This window comes from Ovis canadensis, chromosome 23 (assembly GCF_042477335.2).
Source record: "Ovis canadensis isolate MfBH-ARS-UI-01 breed Bighorn chromosome 23, ARS-UI_OviCan_v2, whole genome shotgun sequence".
Lineage (NCBI taxonomy): Eukaryota > Metazoa > Chordata > Mammalia > Artiodactyla > Bovidae > Ovis > Ovis canadensis.
This window is the reverse complement of record NC_091267.1, coordinates 62,065,646-62,083,802: the sequence shown is the minus strand read 5'-3', so window position 1 is coordinate 62,083,802 and position 18,157 is coordinate 62,065,646. Positions and strand designations below refer to the sequence as shown.

The 18,157-nt window shown below is 44.2% G+C and overlaps 1 protein-coding gene across 3 annotated transcripts in view; it reads right to left on the bottom strand.

Annotated features, from left to right (window-relative positions):
* CTIF (cap binding complex dependent translation initiation factor) overlaps positions 1 to 18,157 on the bottom strand; it is a 321,475-nt gene that overhangs the window by 42,320 nt on the left and 260,998 nt on the right. For all 3 annotated transcript variants that reach the window (XM_069568499.1, XM_069568501.1, XM_069568500.1), the window contains exon 10: positions 79 to 234. In XM_069568499.1, coding sequence (XP_069424600.1) covers positions 79 to 234 — 156 coding nt within the window. The remainder of the gene's footprint in view (positions 1 to 78; positions 235 to 18,157) is intronic.

Genomic DNA, 18,157 nt, shown 5'->3' with positions numbered 1-18,157 from the left:
TACGTGGTTCGGGCCTTGCCGCGTTCCTGGCACACGGGACCAGGAGAGGCGCGTGGTCAGGGCCGGGCAGCGGCTTACCTCCCTGAGGCAGGTGTAGATGGGGCAGACCAGCACGCGGAAGGGCTCGCCCGTGCTGCTGCGCATGGCGCCGAAGACCTCGCACAGGAAGGTGATGAAGCCCAGCCAACGCTCCACGTCCTGCTGCTGCAGCTCCTCCCGCACCGTGAAGTCCTTCTGCAGAGGCACAAAAGACTCTGTGAGCCGCGTGGGGCTAGGAGGGGGCCCGGGGCCACCCCACTCCGCCACAGCACCTTCTGGCTAAGGCGAGGCCCCCGAGCAACTGGTAAACCCCGTGACTGCCGCAAGGAGTCGGATGGGGGACCCGTGGCTGAAGCGTGAAGGCCGAAGACTGGCTGGTGGGCAGAAAGACCACCTTGACCTTTGGCCATGGCACCTCTTCTTCAGATTGAGGAGCCCCTGCAGCCTTCCCTTGGGTCTCCCAGGAGGCACTAGTGGTAAAGAACCTGCCTGCCAGTGTGGGAGAAGAGACTCGGGTTCCATCCCTGGGTCCAGAAGATTCCCATGGAGAAGGGCGTGGCAACCCACTCCAGTATTCTTGCCTGGAGAATCCCCGGGACAGAGGAGCCTGGGACACTACAGTCCATAGGGTCGCACAGAGTAGGGCACCACTGAAGCAACTGCATGGCCTTGCCTCACTGACCCAGATACGGAGGTGGAAGGAATGAGATAAAGGGGAGACAACACCTTTCCCAGTCATCACCTCCTCCCCATGGCTGAACTATCTGCTTTGCTAATCTCCACATCATGCCCTTGCAGGAGGCAGGGTGACCATACATCCAGCAGTGGGCATCTGGGCCACAGCACTGGGCTAAAGACAGTTATGGCCCCTGCCAGCCAGGGTCCTAGGGCACAGAAGAAAAACTAGCAGCAATCATTCATTCATCCTCCTTAAAAATATCAGTGCATCACTGCATGCCAGGCACTGTTCTAGAGGGTAGAATAAGACATGTTCATTCATAACTATGACATAAGACAGACGATACTAAAAGCCAGTGTGTGTGTGTGTGTGTGTGTGTGTGTGTGTGTGCGTGTGGTAGATCTAGGTAAAAAAGTCTTTGGAGGAACTCTGAGCTAGGAGTTACTCCTTTCAAATGAAAATCAGCACTGTGGAAGAGTTAGGCTTCTGACCTGGGAATTGGGGATATTTCAGGTGGAGTGATGACAACAGGCAAGGCGTGGGGAGGGTAACACGGGCATTTGGGAAACAGGGAGGTATCTGCCAGTCTGCCCCCAGTGTCAGTGGGCTTCCCTGGCAGCTCAGTGGTAAAGAACCCGCCTGCCAAGGCAGGAGACTCGGGTTTGATCCCTGGGTCGGGAAGATCCCCTGGAGAAGGAAATGGTAACCCACTCCAATATTCTTGCCTGGGAAATCTCACGGAGAGAGTAGACTGGTGGGCTATAGTCCATGAGATCACAAAAGAGTTCAATATGACTTAGCAGCTAAACAACAATAACAATCACCCCAGCATAGGTGAGGTGGAAAGGAAAATGGGGGCAGGGCGGGGAAAAAGAAAGTTGGGGCTAGAGTGCGGATAACTGAAGCAAGCCAAGGAGTCGTGTTCCAAGTGCTGGTTGATAGGGAAGGTTCTGGGGAATCACTGAAATGCCATCATCATACCTGTGCTCTTCAGAAGGTTAATATAGCATAGGTGTGGAGACCAGAAAGGAGGCCACTGCAAAAGTCCAGACAGAATGAAATAAAAACCTGAACTCTCTGGCAGTTGAAAGATAAGAATCTGTGGTAGGTTAGGTTATGTTTAAGATATATTTCCCTTTTCCCTTTGTCTTTGTGTTAGCCATGTGACTTGCCTTAGTCAGCAGAAAGAGGCAGAAGTGACAGGGTATCAGTTCTGATCCCAAGCCTTAAGAGGCTTTAAGTATTTACAGTTACTCTCCTATGCTTCTTCCATCATTGTGAGAAGACCATCTGTGGGTTGGCTGATGGTCCCAGGAGGAGGATGAGAGAAACATGGAGGGCCCCACCCAAATCTAACCTTGATCAGGTAACTCCCAGCCAACGTACATACACAGCATCTTAATACTTATTACTGTGTGCCACAGAGATTTCTGTGGTTGGGTGCTGAGCAGCAGTAGCTGATTGATACAGGAATGCCACTGAAATTTCTGTGGTTGTTTGTTAAGCGGCAGTAGCTGACTGATACAAGATTGGGACAACAGATCGTGCCAAGGTAGACAGTGCTTGCTAAGTGGTGAGCTGTGGATGTGATGGAAAGGGAAGACTCAAAGACAATAAATAACAAGATTCTGGCTCTGGATGATTGTACCGCCAGAAGAAATAGAACCTAGGAGGGAACAGGCTGTAGAGTGTGACACCAGTCTTTCCCACAGTCTAGCACCCTTCCCACGGCTTCTTTTGGCTGGTCAATCTCCTCAGTGCTGGATCTCAGAATCTGCAGTGATGGAAGGTCTTCCTGGATGACTTGGTTAATGCCTGTTCCTTGTGTGTGATGAAAGTGCTATAGAGAAACCTAAAAGGGCATATGGGGCCTCAGGTGGCAAATCAGGGGCTGGATGACAGCACCTTAATTGTACTGTCTCATGTAACTGTCACAACAATCCTGTGAGGCAGGTCCTGTTACTGCCCCATTTTATAGATGGTGAAGCCGAGGTCAGAGAAGTTGTGCAATTTACCCATGGCCACGAGGCGATGGCAAAGTCAGGATTTGAACCCAGGGTCTACCTGCTCTAGAGACCAAACTTTTTTCCTTCCGTTTAATGATGTTTTTAAGTTGGAATAGTATATCAGAGCCCAAGCTCTTATTTACTTTCGAAGTTTGAAACTTCCATGAAGCCATCAATCAGACTGTCCCTGGAGGCCCACTCACACCCACAGATCTGATGGGTCTCGTGCCCACCTCTCAGGCCTCCTGCCTTGCCACCCTCTTCCCACTGAAATGGCTACCTGTATACAAATTGGGAAAGGAGTACATCATGGCTTTATATTGTACCCTGCTTATTTAACTTACATGCAGAGTACATCATGCAAAATGCTGGGTTGGATGATGTACAAGCTGGAACCAAGATTGCTGGGAGAAATATCAATAACCTCAGATATGTAGATGACACTACCCTTATGGCAGAAATCGAAGAGGAACTGAAGAGCCTCTTGATGAAAGTGAAAGAGGAGAGTGAAAAAGCTGGCCTAAAATTCAACATTCAAAAAATTAAGATCATGGCATCCAGTCCCATCACTTCATGGCAAATAGATGCGGAAAGAATGGAAACAGTAAAAGACTTTATTTTCTTGGGCTCCAAAATCAATGCAAATGGTGACTACAGCCATGAAATTAAGACACTTGCTCTTAGAAGAAAAGCTATGACAGACCTAGACAACATATTAAAAAGCAGAGACATTACTTTGCCGACAAAGGTCTGTATAGTCAAAGCTATGGTTTTTTCAATAGTCATCATGTATGGATGCGAGAGTTGAACCATATAGAAAGCTGAGTGCTGAAGAATTGATGCTTTTGAACTGAGGTGTTGGAGAAGACTCTTGAGAGTCCCTTGGACTGCAAAGAGATCCAACCAGTCAATCCTAAAGGAGATCAGTCCTGGATATTCATTGGAAGGACTGATGCTGAAGCTGAAGGTCCAATACTATGGTCACCTGATGCGAAGAACTGACTCATTGGAAAAGACCCTGATGCTGGGAAAGATTGAAGGTGGGAGGAGAAGGGGACGACAGAGGATGAGATGGTTGAATGGCATCACCGACTCTATGGACATGAGTTTGAGTAAGCTGGGGGAGTTGGTGATGGACAGGCAGGCCTGGTGTGCTGCAGTCCATGGGGTTGCAAAGAGTCAGACATCACTGAGTGACTAAACTGAACTGATACAACCATGGTCTGCCAGAAATCCCCAAAGTAGTTGGGATCTCTTTACTTGTACAGAATCTAGAGAATAGGCGGCTCCCATAGGGGCTTCCTTGTAGTGTTCTGGTTACTTGTGAATGAATGAATGACTTTGCCTGCTGCCCCAGACCCTGCAATGGTACCAGATTCTACAACTTGTTTCCTCTTGTGTTCAATTGTTTTGGTTACCCCAAGGTGCTGTACTGCTGGCCTCAAAGTCATGAGACTTTTGGTGATTCTATCTTCTTAACTGCTGTTTATCCCACTAGATCTTTATGTGGTCAGAGCAGGGGTGGGCATTTCCATTCCCACTTTAGAATGGGGGGAACTGAGTTATAAAGAGCTGAAAGGACTTGACTAAGGTCACCAGTACATAACTTGAATGAGAACCTAAGCCCGTCCATTGCTCTCTGCTCTGAGCTAATGTTCTCAGCCCTGCTTGCTCACCAAAGGAACTCTGAAGCTACTGATGTTTGAAGCCCACCCCAGAGAGGCTTGTGTCATGGGCCAGGGTGGGGCCAGGACACTGGTACATTTGGAAATGTACCAAGTGATTTCAATGTACAGCCATCGTTGAGAACCACAATGCTAGGCCTTTATAATGTGCCAACGTGGGAGTTAAAACAATCCCCCTGTATCAGTGCCTAAGATACCCTTTCTCCATTTCCCATAAAAATGCCCGTGAAGGCAGATGTAAGTCCCATAACACTAAGAAGGAAGATCACAGCTCGCTGGAGGGTCCTTACCATTAACTAAAATGCTGTCACCAAGAGATCGTATTTTTCCTGAGCAGTCTGGCCCCCTACCCATAAGACCCAGGCAGGGGTGAGATGGGGAGGGAGCTTAAACTTCAGTCCTCCCTGTGTCTGCCCCTGGCCAGGAGGCAAAGAGCCTGTAATTACCAACAAGACCCTGCTCCTGTGCACCATGGCAGCTCCTATCAGAATGGCTCAAACTCTGATCATTGGAGATTTAGGGGCAGAAGGAGATGAGGAGGTTCCCTGAGTCCTCAGAGGCACGCTGTTCTCAGGCAAAAGCCCTCTGGGGAAGGAAAAGCCTCAGGACACTGCAAACCCAGGACTGGAGCTTTTACACAACGAGTATATCCGATCAAAGAACAACAGCCTGACTCAGTTTCCTCCTGATAATCAGAGGCATGGAGAGAGGATTCTGTTTGGGGCTAGGCAATGGCACCCCACTCTGGTACTCTTGCCTGGAAAATCCCATGGATGGAGGAGCCTGGTGGGCTCCAGTCCATGGGGTCGCTAAGAGTCGGACACGACTGAGCGACTTCACTTTCACTTTTCACTTTCATGCACTGGAGAAGGAAATGGCAACCGACTCCAGTGTTCTTGCCTGGAGAATCCCAGGGACGGGGGAGCCTGGTAGGAGGCCGTCTATGGGGTTGCACAGAGTCGGACACGACTTTGCAGCAGCAGCAAAGCTCATTAGAAGACCGAACACCTGCTAAATATGCGAATTGAACGTGGGATGTGCACGTGAGGCCACCAGCTTCAGGTCTGAGGGGAGACTCCACTATTACTTGAGTACATGCTGAGCAGCTCTAAGGATGATCCGCATGGTGAACACCAGAACCAAACCCAGCCTTTCTCATTCAAGGGTAAGGGAGGAGAAAAGAAATACGGCGTCTATGGAAAAAATCCTGCATTGCAGAACAGGGGAGCCTTATTTTGAAAATCTAAGGGAAATGCAAAACTCTAAAAATGTCAACTACAATAAGCCAAAGATAAATGAAATAAAAAACCCAAGTACAAACATGTGGGATTGTACGTCTGTTAAGAACAACACCACGCATTCTGTGACATGTGATTAGATTGAAAAACAAGAAAGCCTTAGACTGAGATGAAGCATGAACTGGAACTGGGGGTAGGAGAGAACCAAAGGAAGTAGAAAATCCATAGCAAAATGAAATTTGAATTGGAGACAGGAAAGGATAGGATGGATGCTGCAGAAAAAGTGGTACATGAGACAGACTTGGAAAATAAATAGATAAAAACAAGCAAGGAGGAAAAGGACAGAGAAGAGAGAGTGGACATGAGTTATAGAGCTTTTCAGAAAGGACATCAGAATACATAGAATGAAGACAGAAAAACTTTAAGTTGAAAACAAACAAGAAAACTCCAAAAGAGCTGTCTCTTTAGGCAAAAAGGGTTCACAGTGTTCCAGATCCCTACTATTTATACTTAACAGGAGAATTTCTTTTTTAATTTCAAGGAAAAAGAAAAATTCTAAAAAGAGCTTTGAAGGAAAAAAAAAAAAAAAGGAAAACCTGTATCAGGTTTCTTACAAAGGAACAAAAATATTGTTGGCAGTATACTTGTATAATTGATGTTAAAATTCAGAGACACTGAGGCAAGCTCTTCATATGTTTGAGGTGAAAAGAACACACCTAGCTATGAGTGAAAGCAAGACAAAGACATTTTACACAAGCAAATGTTTTTTAAAAATCCCACCTACATACTTATCTTTAGAAAAAAAATTAATGGTGCAGCTGCTATAGAAAATAGTATAGTGATTCCTCAAAAAATTAAAAATAGAATTATCAGTATGATCCAACAATTCCACTCTGGGCATATATTACAAAAGAATTGAAAGTAGAATCTTGAAGAGATATTTGCACACTCGTATTCACAACAGCGTTATTCATAATAGCCAATAGGTGGAAGCAATTCAAGTGTCCACTGACAGATGGATGAAGGAAATGGAGTATATGCATACAATAGAATACTTTTCCATCTTGGAATATTCTGACACATGCCACAACATGGATAAACCTTGAGGTTATTATGCTAAAGTGAGATAAGCTAGTTGCAAAAAGACAAATACTGTATGATTCCACTCTTCTAGGTATCTAGAGTAGTCAGATTTATAGAAACAGAAAATAGAATGTTGGCTGCCAGAGGCTAGGAAAACGGGGCAATGAGGAGTTGTTTAATGGCTTAGAATTTTGGTTTTGCAGGATTAAAAAATGTTGGGGATTGATTGCATAACAATATGACTATACTTAACATGACAACTGTATACTTTAAAAATGGTTGACATGATAAACTTTATTTAAAACTATAATTAAGGATAAAAATGGAAAACTCTCTTGAATGTGTGAGAACGTGCTAAGTTGCTTCAGTGGTGTCTGACTTTGCAATGCTATGGACTATAGGCCCCAGTTTCCTCTGTCCATGGGACTCTCTAGGCAAGAATACTGGAGTGGGTTGCCATTTCCTTCTCTGGGGGATCTTCCTGACCCAGGGATCGAACCCATGGTTCTTAGGTCTCCTGCTCTGAATGCATGGTCCAGCCAAAAAAAAAGATGTATTCCTCAACTCCGAGAAAATCATGATAGAGAAGGACCAGGAGTGAAAACTTGAAACCAGATAGAAAGTTAAGTCATAGTAAATAATTCTAATTTTGGTTGTAAGATTGAGTCAAAATCCAGCAATAATCCTCAAGAGAGGACTTCCCTGGTGGTCCAGTGGTTAAGAATCCACCCTGCAGTGCAGGGGACACTAATTCAATCCCTGGTCTGGGAAGATCCCACAACGGCACGGAGTCGCAGCTACTAAGCCTGAGCTCTAGAGCCTGTGAGCTGCAACAAGAGAAGCCACTGTAATGAGGAGCCCGCTCACTGCAACTAGAGAGGAGCCCCCACTTGCTGCAACTAGAGAAAGCTCGCATACAGCAACAAAGACCCAGTGCAGCTAAAAGTAAAACTAAATAAAATTATATATAAAAAATCCTCGAGAGAGAAGATATTTAATAATTAAATGTAATCTGAATAAAAAGTTCATAGTAGAAGTAGTAACCTAATAATCCAAGTTTAAATCACTAAAGACTGATGAATACAGGTGGGAAAAGTACAGAAGATTGTAAAGCACACAAGATTTAATAATTTAGACCATTAAGATCCACACGTTATTACTACTTTCATAAGTCTGATAAATGAGAAACAGACATAAAAGTGTCCTTTTAAAAATACTAAAACATTGGTAGCCACTAGCAAATATAAAGTAAAATTAAAACATGAGTACAACCGGGCTTTCCTGATGGCTCAAGCAGCAAAGAATCCACCTGCAACGCAGGAGATGCAGGAGACGTGAGTTTGATCCCTGGATCGGGATGATCCCCTGGAGGAGGAAATGGGAACCCACTCTAGCATTCTTGCCTGGGAAATGGGAAATCCCATGGACAGAGGAGCCTGGTGGGCTACAGTCACTAGGGCTGCAAAGAGTCGGACATAACTGAGTGACTGAGCATGCATGCATAAGTAATATCAAAGTAGTTTGCAAGACACCATTCATTAAGTAAAATAAAAATAATTTTTATAGATAAGAATAACAATCCCTAATAGATAACATTATATACTGTATGGTGCAGACTCAAAATACATAAAACAAAAGCTGTTAAGACATAAAAAGATGGGATGGGGTGGGAGGGAGGTTCAAGGGGAAGGGGACATACATATGCTTATGGCTGATTCATGTTGACATATGGCAGAAGTCAATATAATACTGTAGAGCGATTATCCTCCAATTGAAAGTAAATACATTTAAATAAAAAAAATCATCTTAGAAAATGAAAAGCATCTGAGAAAACTGATACTGATGGCTTTTTCTTGAGGAGTAGCTCCTTGAGGGAAATGGCAGGAAAGTCATCAGCTAAACCATTTATAAGAAAGAGGGAGAAAGAATAAAAAACAAAAAACACAAAAAGACAGACAGATAGTGATGGAAATGAAATCACTAGAATTCTTTCAATGATTAAATGAATAGAAAATGTATCAGATGACTTAAATAGTGTATGAATCAGACAAAATTGAAACAAGCCTCATTATAAGCTTCGATTCTACTGTGAATGTCAGAATATAGAGATTGCACAAATTATATACTGGGACTAAGAATGAAGAACAATTTAAAAAATAGCCAGTTACTTGTTTGAAAGACAGAATAAAGTGTAATCAAATATACAACAATAGATTACTTAGGAAATAAAGAGCTATAAAAACTTATGAGATGTAGTCAAAGCTATAATAAAAGGTAAAGTTATAGTCTTGACTGTTAATATTTTGGTTATTAAAAAAGGAAGCAAATATTCCTCTAAACAGATGACTGAGTGCTTTAAAAGTGCCTCTAACAAATGAAGAATGCTGTCTGTGCAAAATAAACACTAGTTTTTAAAGACTTACATAAAGTCTAAAAATAGAATTCAAATGCTTCATATTTAAAAAATACCGATTACTTGTTGAAATTATGAATATACTAGGTATAGTACAATATGATATTAAATTTAAAGGTATATATGTGGGACATGCTATACTTCTACTGGACAGTATTAATTTGTATATTCAATTCAAAAACCTTGGAAAACCACCATTAACTATGGAAATACCTGAAAGTATAAAATATGGCTAAGGCTGGAAATTAACTAGAAAATAAAGGAAGTTATATATAAAACCAAGTAAGCAGAAATAAAAATAAAATTAGAAATATGATGTCCAACATCCCTAATTATCAGAGAAATGCAAATTAAAACTACAGTGAGGTATCATCTCACATTGGTCAGAATGCTTATCATCAAAAAGTCTACAAATAAATGGTGGAGACAGTGTGAAGAAAAAGGAACCCTCCTACACTTTTGGAGGGAATGTAATTGACAAAGCCACTATGGAGAACAGTATAGAGATTCTCTCAAAAACTACAATTAAGGGACTTCCCTTGTGGTCTAGTGGTTAAGAATCTGCTTTGCAATGCATGGGCTCAGGTTCAATCCCTGGTCAGGGAAACAGATCCCACATGCAGCGGAGTAACTAAGCCCTTGTGTTGCAACTACTGAGTCCACACTCCACAACTACTGAGTCCACACCCCACAACTACTGAGTCCGCACCCCACAACTACTGAGTCCGCACTCCACAACTACTGAGTCCGCATCCCACAACTACTGAGTCCGCATCCCACAACTACTGAGTCCACACTCCACAACTACTGAGTCCACACTCCACAACTACTGAGTCCACACTCCACAACTACTGAGTCCACATTCCACAACTACTGAGTCCACATTCCACAACTACTGAGTCTGCATTCCACAACTACTGAGCACATGGGCTGCAACTTCTGAAGCTCTTGCAGCCTGGAATCCGCTTGTTGCAACTATTGAGCCCTCTGCCCACAGCAAAAGGGACTCTGCGCCACAATCAAAGATCCTGCACAATGCAATGAGGGTCCCACGTGGCTCAACTAAGACCCAATGCATCCAAATAAATAAATGCTTTTTAAGAAACGCTAAACATAGAAATCCTGAAAGATGATGCTGTGACAGTGCTGAACTCAATATGCCAGCAAATTTGGAAAACTCAGCAGTGGCCACAGGACTGGAAAAGGTCAGTTTTCATTCCAATTCCAAAGAAAGGCAATGCCAAAGAATGCTCAAACTACTGCACAATTGCACTCATCTCACATGCTAGTAAAGTAATGCTCAAAATTCTCCAAGCCAGGCTTCAGCAATACGTGAACCATGAACTTCCTGATGTTCAAGCTGGTTTTAGAAAAGGCAGAGGAACCAGAGATCAAATTGCCAACATCTGCTGGATCATGGAAAAAGCAAGAGAGTTCCAGAAAAACATCTATTTCTGCTTTCTTGACTATGCCAAAGCCTTTGACTGTGTGGATCACAACAAACTGTGGAAAATTCTGAGGAGATGGGAATACCAGACCACCTGACCTGCCTCTTGAGAAATCTGTATGCAGGTCAGGAAGCAACAGTTAGAACTGGACATGGAACAACAGACTGATTTCAAATAGGAAAAGGAGTACGTCAAGGCTGTATATTGTCACCCTGCTTATTTAACTTATATGCAGAGTATATCATGAGAAACGCTGGGCTGGAAGAAGCACAAGCTGGAATCAAGATTGCCAGGAGAAATATCAATAACCTGAGATATGCAGATGACACCACCCTTATGGCAGAAAGTGAAGAGGAACTAAAAAGCCTCTTGATGAAAGTGAAAGTGGAGAGTGAAAAAGTTGGCAATCTTGGCAAAGCTCAAGATTCAGAAAACTAAGATCATGACATTCGGTCCCATCACTTCATAGGAAATAGATGGGGAAACAGTAGAAACAGTGTCAGATTTTATTTTGGGGGGCTCCAAAATCACTGCAGATGGTGACTGCAGCCATGAAATTAAAAGATGCTTACTCCTTGGAAGGAAAGTTATGACCAATCTAGACAGCATATTCAAAAGCAGAGACATTACTTTGCCGACTAAGGTCCGTCTAGTCAAGGCTATGGTTTTTCCAAGTGTCATGTATGGATGTGAGAGTTGGACTGTGAAGAAGGCTGAACGCCGAGGAATTGATGCTTTTGAACTGTGGTGTTGGAGAAGACTCTTGAGAGTCCCTTGGACTGCAAGGGGATCCAACCAGTCCATTCTGAAGGAGATGAGCCCTGGGATTTCTTTGGAAGGAATGATGCTAAAGCTGAAACTCCAGTACTTCGGCCACCTCATGTGAAGAGTTGACTCATTGGAAAAGACTCTGATGCTGGGAGGGATTGGGGGCAGGAGGAGAAGGGGACGACAGAGGATGAGATGGCTGGATGGCATCACTGACTCGATGGACGTGAGTCTGAGTGAACTCCGGGAGATGGTGATGGACAGGGAGGCCTGACGTGCTGCGATTCATGGGGTCGCAAGGAGTCGGACATGACTGAGCAACTGAATTGAACTGAACTGAAACATAGAACTACCATATGATCCAGCAATCCCACTCCTGGGCATATATCTGGAGGAAACTGTAATTGAAAGGATACATGCACCCCAGTATTCGCTGTTCACTATTTACAACAGCCAAGGCATGGCAGCAATCTAAACGTCCATTCACAGATGGATGGATAATGATGTGGCATATTTATATGAGGGAATGCTACTCAGCAGTAAGAAAATAAAATAATGCCACTTGCAGCAACATGGATGGATCAAGAGATTACCATACAAAGTGAAGAAAGCCAGACAGACAAACATCGTATCATTTATATATGGACTCTTAAAAAAAAGATACAAATGAATCTATATACAAGACAGAAGTAGACCCATAGATATAAGAAACTTATGATTACCAAAGGGGAAAGAAGAGGAGGGATAAATTAGGAGTTTGGGATTAATATAAGCAAACTACTATACATAAAACAGGCTTCCCTGATAGCTCAGCTGGTAAAGAATTCGCCTGCAATGCGGGAGACCTGGGTTCAATCCCTGGGTTGGGAAGATTCCCTGGAGAAGGGAAAGGCTACTCACTCCAATGTTCTGGCCTGGAGAAGTCCATGGACTGTATAGTCCATGGGGTCTCAAAGAGTCAGACCCGGACAGAGTGACTTTCGCTTTGTTTCATACATTAAACAGGTAACCAGCAAAGATATACTGTGTAGCACAGGGGACTATACTCAATATTTTGTAATAATCTATATGGGAAAAGAATCTGAAAAAAAATCCATGTAACTGAATCACTTTGCCGTACACCTGAAACTACCAAAACACTGTAAGTCAACTAACTTCAATAAAAAGCTGCAATGATTTAAAAAAAGACATATGAGCAATATACGTTAACAGATATGGAGTAGATTAAAAAGCATATAAAAACTATTTGCCACTCTATGCTGATAATTTTGAAAAAATGAGGAAATAGGTGCTTTTTCAGATAATAAATATCACCACCAAACTTTATTAAGAAAAATACAAAGCCAGAAAACACTGAAAATTAAAAAGTTCTGAATTACCTGTTAGAGGAAGGTAAGTGGATTCACACTTTCAAAAAATTAGATACCTGTTTTGCTTTGTGAACTGATCCAGAATACAGAAAGAGATAAGCTTTTCCAGTTCCCCAGTACCAAAATCTCATAATGGTAGTAAATTACAAATAAGGAAGTCTCTGGGCTAGTCTTTCTAATATGAGTAGACATAAAAGTCCTAAATGAAATATAACAAACAGATCCATTATAACCAACCAGATTTTATCACAGAAAGGCAAGGGTGATTTAGTATCAATACATCTAAAAATGCAGTGTCAATAGCCCTGATTAAAAAACCAGCAGTAATACCCAAGACCTTTGGAAGGAAGGAGGTAAAATGATTTGATATGACTTTTATATGTGAAAAACCCAAGAGAAACTCTCAATAAAGATTAGAATTAACAAGAGAGTTTAGTAACTCATTCATAGTATTTAGATATAAACCTAATATACAAAAATCAACTTTTTTTTAACACTAGTGAGACATTTTAATGCATAAAAGCTCATTTAGGTAAGCAACAGAAACTCTTAAGTGACATTATTAAGAAATGTGTAAGATTTCTACAAAGAAAATTGCAAAATTGAACTGAGAGATTGAAAAGAAAGTCTTAAACAAGTGAAGAAACACATAATACTCCTTGGGACATCCCTGGAGTTTCAGTGGTTAAGACTCCCCACTTCCATGGCGAGGGGTGTGGGTTCCATCCCTGGACAGCAAGCTAAGATTCCACATACCAGGCAGCACAGGTAAAAAACAAACAAACAAACAAACAAACAACCAAACACACACAAAAAAAACCCAGCTAAAAACAGAACACAACAGAACTGGAAAGAGTTCTATTACTTTCACCCATCCTATAGCTTTAATAATTAAAAGGTCCGGCTCTGACATGAGATCAGATAGCCTAGAAACCAATTTGGCATCCATAAGAGTTTATCACATGGCCCCCAGAGAACCACAAGTCAGTAGCTCAGGAAGCGTTATTCACTCAGGCAGTGATTCTGGGACAGCTGTCTACGTCAGGGTGGTGGTGGGGTAGGGGGATTATTTAGAGTCTCCTTTAATACTGGGCCCTAAAATGGATTCCAGATGGAGAAAAGAGGTAAATGTTCAAGAAAAAAAAAAAAAAGACAAACCATGAAGACCTGAAGAAAATTATTTATCGAATTTCTGGATGGAGAAGGGCATTCTACCTTAAGACAAAAGGAATGCATCAAAAGTCCAAATATTATAAACACACTTAGAAGGGAATAGATACACCAGGAAAAATAGCTACAATAAATGTGACAAAAGGTAACGGTCTGATGACCTTCTGCAACCCTATGGACCACAGCCCACTAGGCTCCTCTGTCCATGGGATTTTCCAGACAAGAGTACTGGAGTGGGTTGCCATGCCCTCTTCAATATATAAACAGCTTGTTCAAACTGGTATTAAAAGTACTAAATTCCTCATGGACAAATGAGCAAAGGGCATTAAAAGATAATTCATATGTGAAAACATAAATTGCTGATAAATATATAAAAACAAATCTCAGTGGCTATTAAGTGAAAATATCAATTTTCCCCTTCCGGTGTTAGCAAAGCTTAAACCCAGTAATTGTCAATGCTGGTGAAGATGAACTGAGACAGGCACTCTCATAATATGGGTCATACAAATGAGTATCAATTTCCTGAAAAAATTCTTAAAACAAGTCATTAAAGTGTTCTTATTGTTTAATCCAGTAATTACACTTCTGGATAATTATCATAAGGAAATAATTTAAAATAACAGGAAAAATAAGCTTAATACAAACGAAAATTCAACAACACAAGCATCCAACAATAGGGGAATGATTAAGTAAATGATGATTCATGTGCCCATTAAAATTACATGTATGAGAAGTTCATAACTTCTTGGGGACATGGCTGCATAATGCTAAGTGAGAAAAGCAAAAGGAAACATGCACATATTGTATAATCTCATCCCTGAATGAAAAAAAAAATTTAAGAAAAATGATGAGAAATATCCAAATGTTAATAGTAGCATTTCTCAATAGTGGAATTATAGATGATGTTTAGCTTTTTACTTTTTATTTTCTGAATTTCCCTACTTTTCTGTGAAAATTTTAAGAAAAACACTACTTATAAAAAGAAATGGGCAGATAGTGATTCTTTTCCTTGATTTTTTGATTAAGACATCGAAACTCCTGGAGCGACCTGCCAGCTAGTGGCAGTTCTCACTACAAGGACTGTGACCTTGCCCAGCTGAGGCCACCAAAAGCCAGCGTATGTGTCTCTTTGGGTGCATATGTTGTAGGTTGCCAGCTTCTCTTGTGGAACAAGGAGTTCTTTTTTTGCCAACCGAGACCAGCCATCCCCTAGGTTGCCAGCTCTGCCTTCAACCTCAGCCTTTTGCATCCAGAACCAGCAAGGGGCCTCAGCTTGGTGGCAGCCATTTCAAAGCCTGGTTATTTGGCTTCAGGTTCTCATCTGACTGGCAGGCTCCCTCCCAGCAACCCCTAGTGCCTTTCCCCAAACTTTAAGGCTACCATTTAAGCCTCGTTTCCTGCCTAAAACTATTTATTGACGTACTGCTATTTCCTGCACCGGCCACATCAATAAGCCCTGAAAGCCATTCAGTGTCTCAGATTTCTCAAGGCATTCTGGGAAATTCTTCCCTGCTTTGGATAACCACATGAACTCTGGCATGATAGAGTCCTGCGGTCAAGCCGAAAACAGCTGCATGCAGGCAAAGGGGGAACCCTGCCCCTCCACCCCGCCCCAGCGGCCAGCAGCCGCCGACAGGGAGATGGTGCCCTGAGAGAAGGGAGGCATCAGGGCACAAGGATCTCAGTGTATTTCTGAAAAGTAGATGGCTGCCCCACCAATCCCCGTAAGCGCACCATCATTTCCTACTCCTAAAACAAATGACCAAAGGAAATGTGCCCCTCCACAGTCTACATTCCCGGTGACTCTGGTTTGTTCTCTGCTGGGATAGCTGCTGCTGCCATGTCCCCAGTGCGGAGGAGAAAGTGCCCTTTTATTCACTGCTGGCAGGAAGTTTCTTTTTCCTTGAGAAGTCACGATGAAACGGGGGAGGGGAGCTGCCGAAAGCCCACCAGCAATGGAGCTGATCCCAGCTCTTCCCCTAGGCCACTGTTTGGAGGGTTTTAAAAGATCATCTGCCAGAATTCTTTATATCGGAAAGAGGAAAGTTGTTTTCAAATAAAAGGTGCTGTATTTTTCATTCGGCTCAACATTTCCCTTCTTTCAAGTTTCTGCTCTCATGCTGGCTTCTGGGCAGGGTGCAGGGGTGTGTAAGTTGGGGGGTGCTCCCCTAACTGCCTCTCTAAGATAGCAGCCCCAGGGCTTATCCCCAGGCCTGGTCTATTTCCCTCCTAGCCTTTATCACCTCTGTCAGGTACTATATTCATTGATATTCTGACCCCTCGCTAGAAAGAAAGTTTCACTGGGTCTGAAATCTTGTCTTATCCATCACCACGTCCCCTGGAATGGTACGTGGTTCAGAGCAGGTATTTGGTGAAAACCTGGGTAAAGATTCCATGTAAGTGATCAGACAGCTCTTCTTTAAAAGGCCAAATCTGTTCAGAGAGAACAAGCTGCTACCGTTCTTTTTCTTAATTTAAGACTTGAGAGGACAGAGCCCAAATGTTGGCTGGATCCACCTTTTCTTTCATTTGTGGTTACTTCACTCCTCAGATGGGTGCTTCCCACCTGCACTGTGCCAGCCCTGGTCCACTCTGTCTCACAGTATTTGTTTCACTTCTGTGGGTAACATTTTTTGGTCATAGGGTGAGGTTTCTTTGCTTATTTGGGGCTTTTTTTTTCTCCCTTTTCAAGGTTGCGTCAATAAGCCCACGTCATTCTGCAGAGTCGCCCTTTGTGACAGGGTCATCGGTGGTTTCATCTGGTTCCTCTCCAGCCCTGGGCCTCCCCGTCAGTCACCTGGCCCCCCAGAGCTGCTGGCTGTAGCCCTCAGACCCCTCCCACCTCCCCTCCACCTCCCTCCTCTGTCCCCTCTTTCAGCCCAGGGCCTGCTTGCCAGCCTCCAGTGGGTAGACACAGGGCCTGGTAGTTCCTGGGAAGTTCCTGACCTACCCAGTCATTATCATTTGGGGGGCCCCAGGGCAAGTTTCCACTTCACAGAAGGCAGTATGGTCCTTTCTTGGTACCTGGTCACCAGGACAGAGGCAGGGGCATTCCCAGGCCCAGGGGTGGCCTGGAGGGGGAACTGGAAACACCAGAGCAGATCAAGCCCCCCTAGTCCAAGAGAGAACCGGGAATGTGCCATGTCCCATCCCCATTTTTGGAGACCTTTGGGCTCCATGAGATACCTCTGTTAAAAGACCTTATGAAAAAGGATTCAGGGATGTGAAGACACTGCAAGCTGCTTCCTGTGACTCCAGGCCAAAAAGAACTGATCCGTAGGACAACAGGCCCCTCCTCTGTAAGGGAGAGTGGCTCCCGGCCGGGGCAGGCGATGGTGCTGAGCTGGGGAGGAGGGTGGGCTGAGGCTGGGTGGGCCTCCTTCCAGCAGAGCACAGCGTCAGGAGAGGAGAAGGGAGGAGAACGGGCTGGCTGGCCAGCCCCTGCGTCTCAGAGTCCTCTTAGGGCCACAGGGTGGGAGGATCACCCAGGCCTTGGCACCACTCTGACCGGGTCAGACAGACCTCTTTGGCTTCGAGGAGTGACATGTGCACAGTAAAGTGTTCGACAAGTGGCAGAGAGACCTCCTGGTCATCGTGTCCTGAGTCATTCTGTCCACCAAAGCCGGCCCCAGACCTGGCCGCCCCCTCCTTCCGGCAGGCTCGCTGTGCAGCCCCAGCCAAGGGCTGGAGAGCCAGGCTGCGCTCACAGCTGAGCATCACTGCCCCATCGTCGCTACAGCTGCAGTCCCGGCTCAGTCCTGCTAGGCCCTGAGGCCCGACCCTGGCAGTTCAGCGGCACCCCTGACTCTGGGATGGTGGGAACCTGACCTGCAGGTCACTCTGGCTTGGGCAATGGTCTGCGGCAGGCCTGCATCTTGTCTGGATGGAGAAGCACCCCAGAGGTCGGTGTGAGCATAGGGTTACTGCCTCCACCCTCGGACTGGTTGCATACCTTGGGTTCTGATGTCCACTGGACCCTGCCTTTGGGGGTGTCCTTACCCTTTCCACTGCAAGCTGGAGCTTTTGCTGAGCTTGACCTCCCCACCACATGATACCAAAGCTCTGGTCACTGCACTGCTTCTCTCTGCTCTGCCCCCAGACACTGTCAGATGGCGTTCTTGGCTGCAAGCAACAGAAACCCTCTCTAGCCAGCTTAAGCACACAGGGCCTGAGCTGGTTTATGTGGCAGGGGTGGAAGGGGGTCACCAGGAACATAGCTGGTCCACAGGGCTGACAGTGCCAGAGCTGGTCCTCTTGG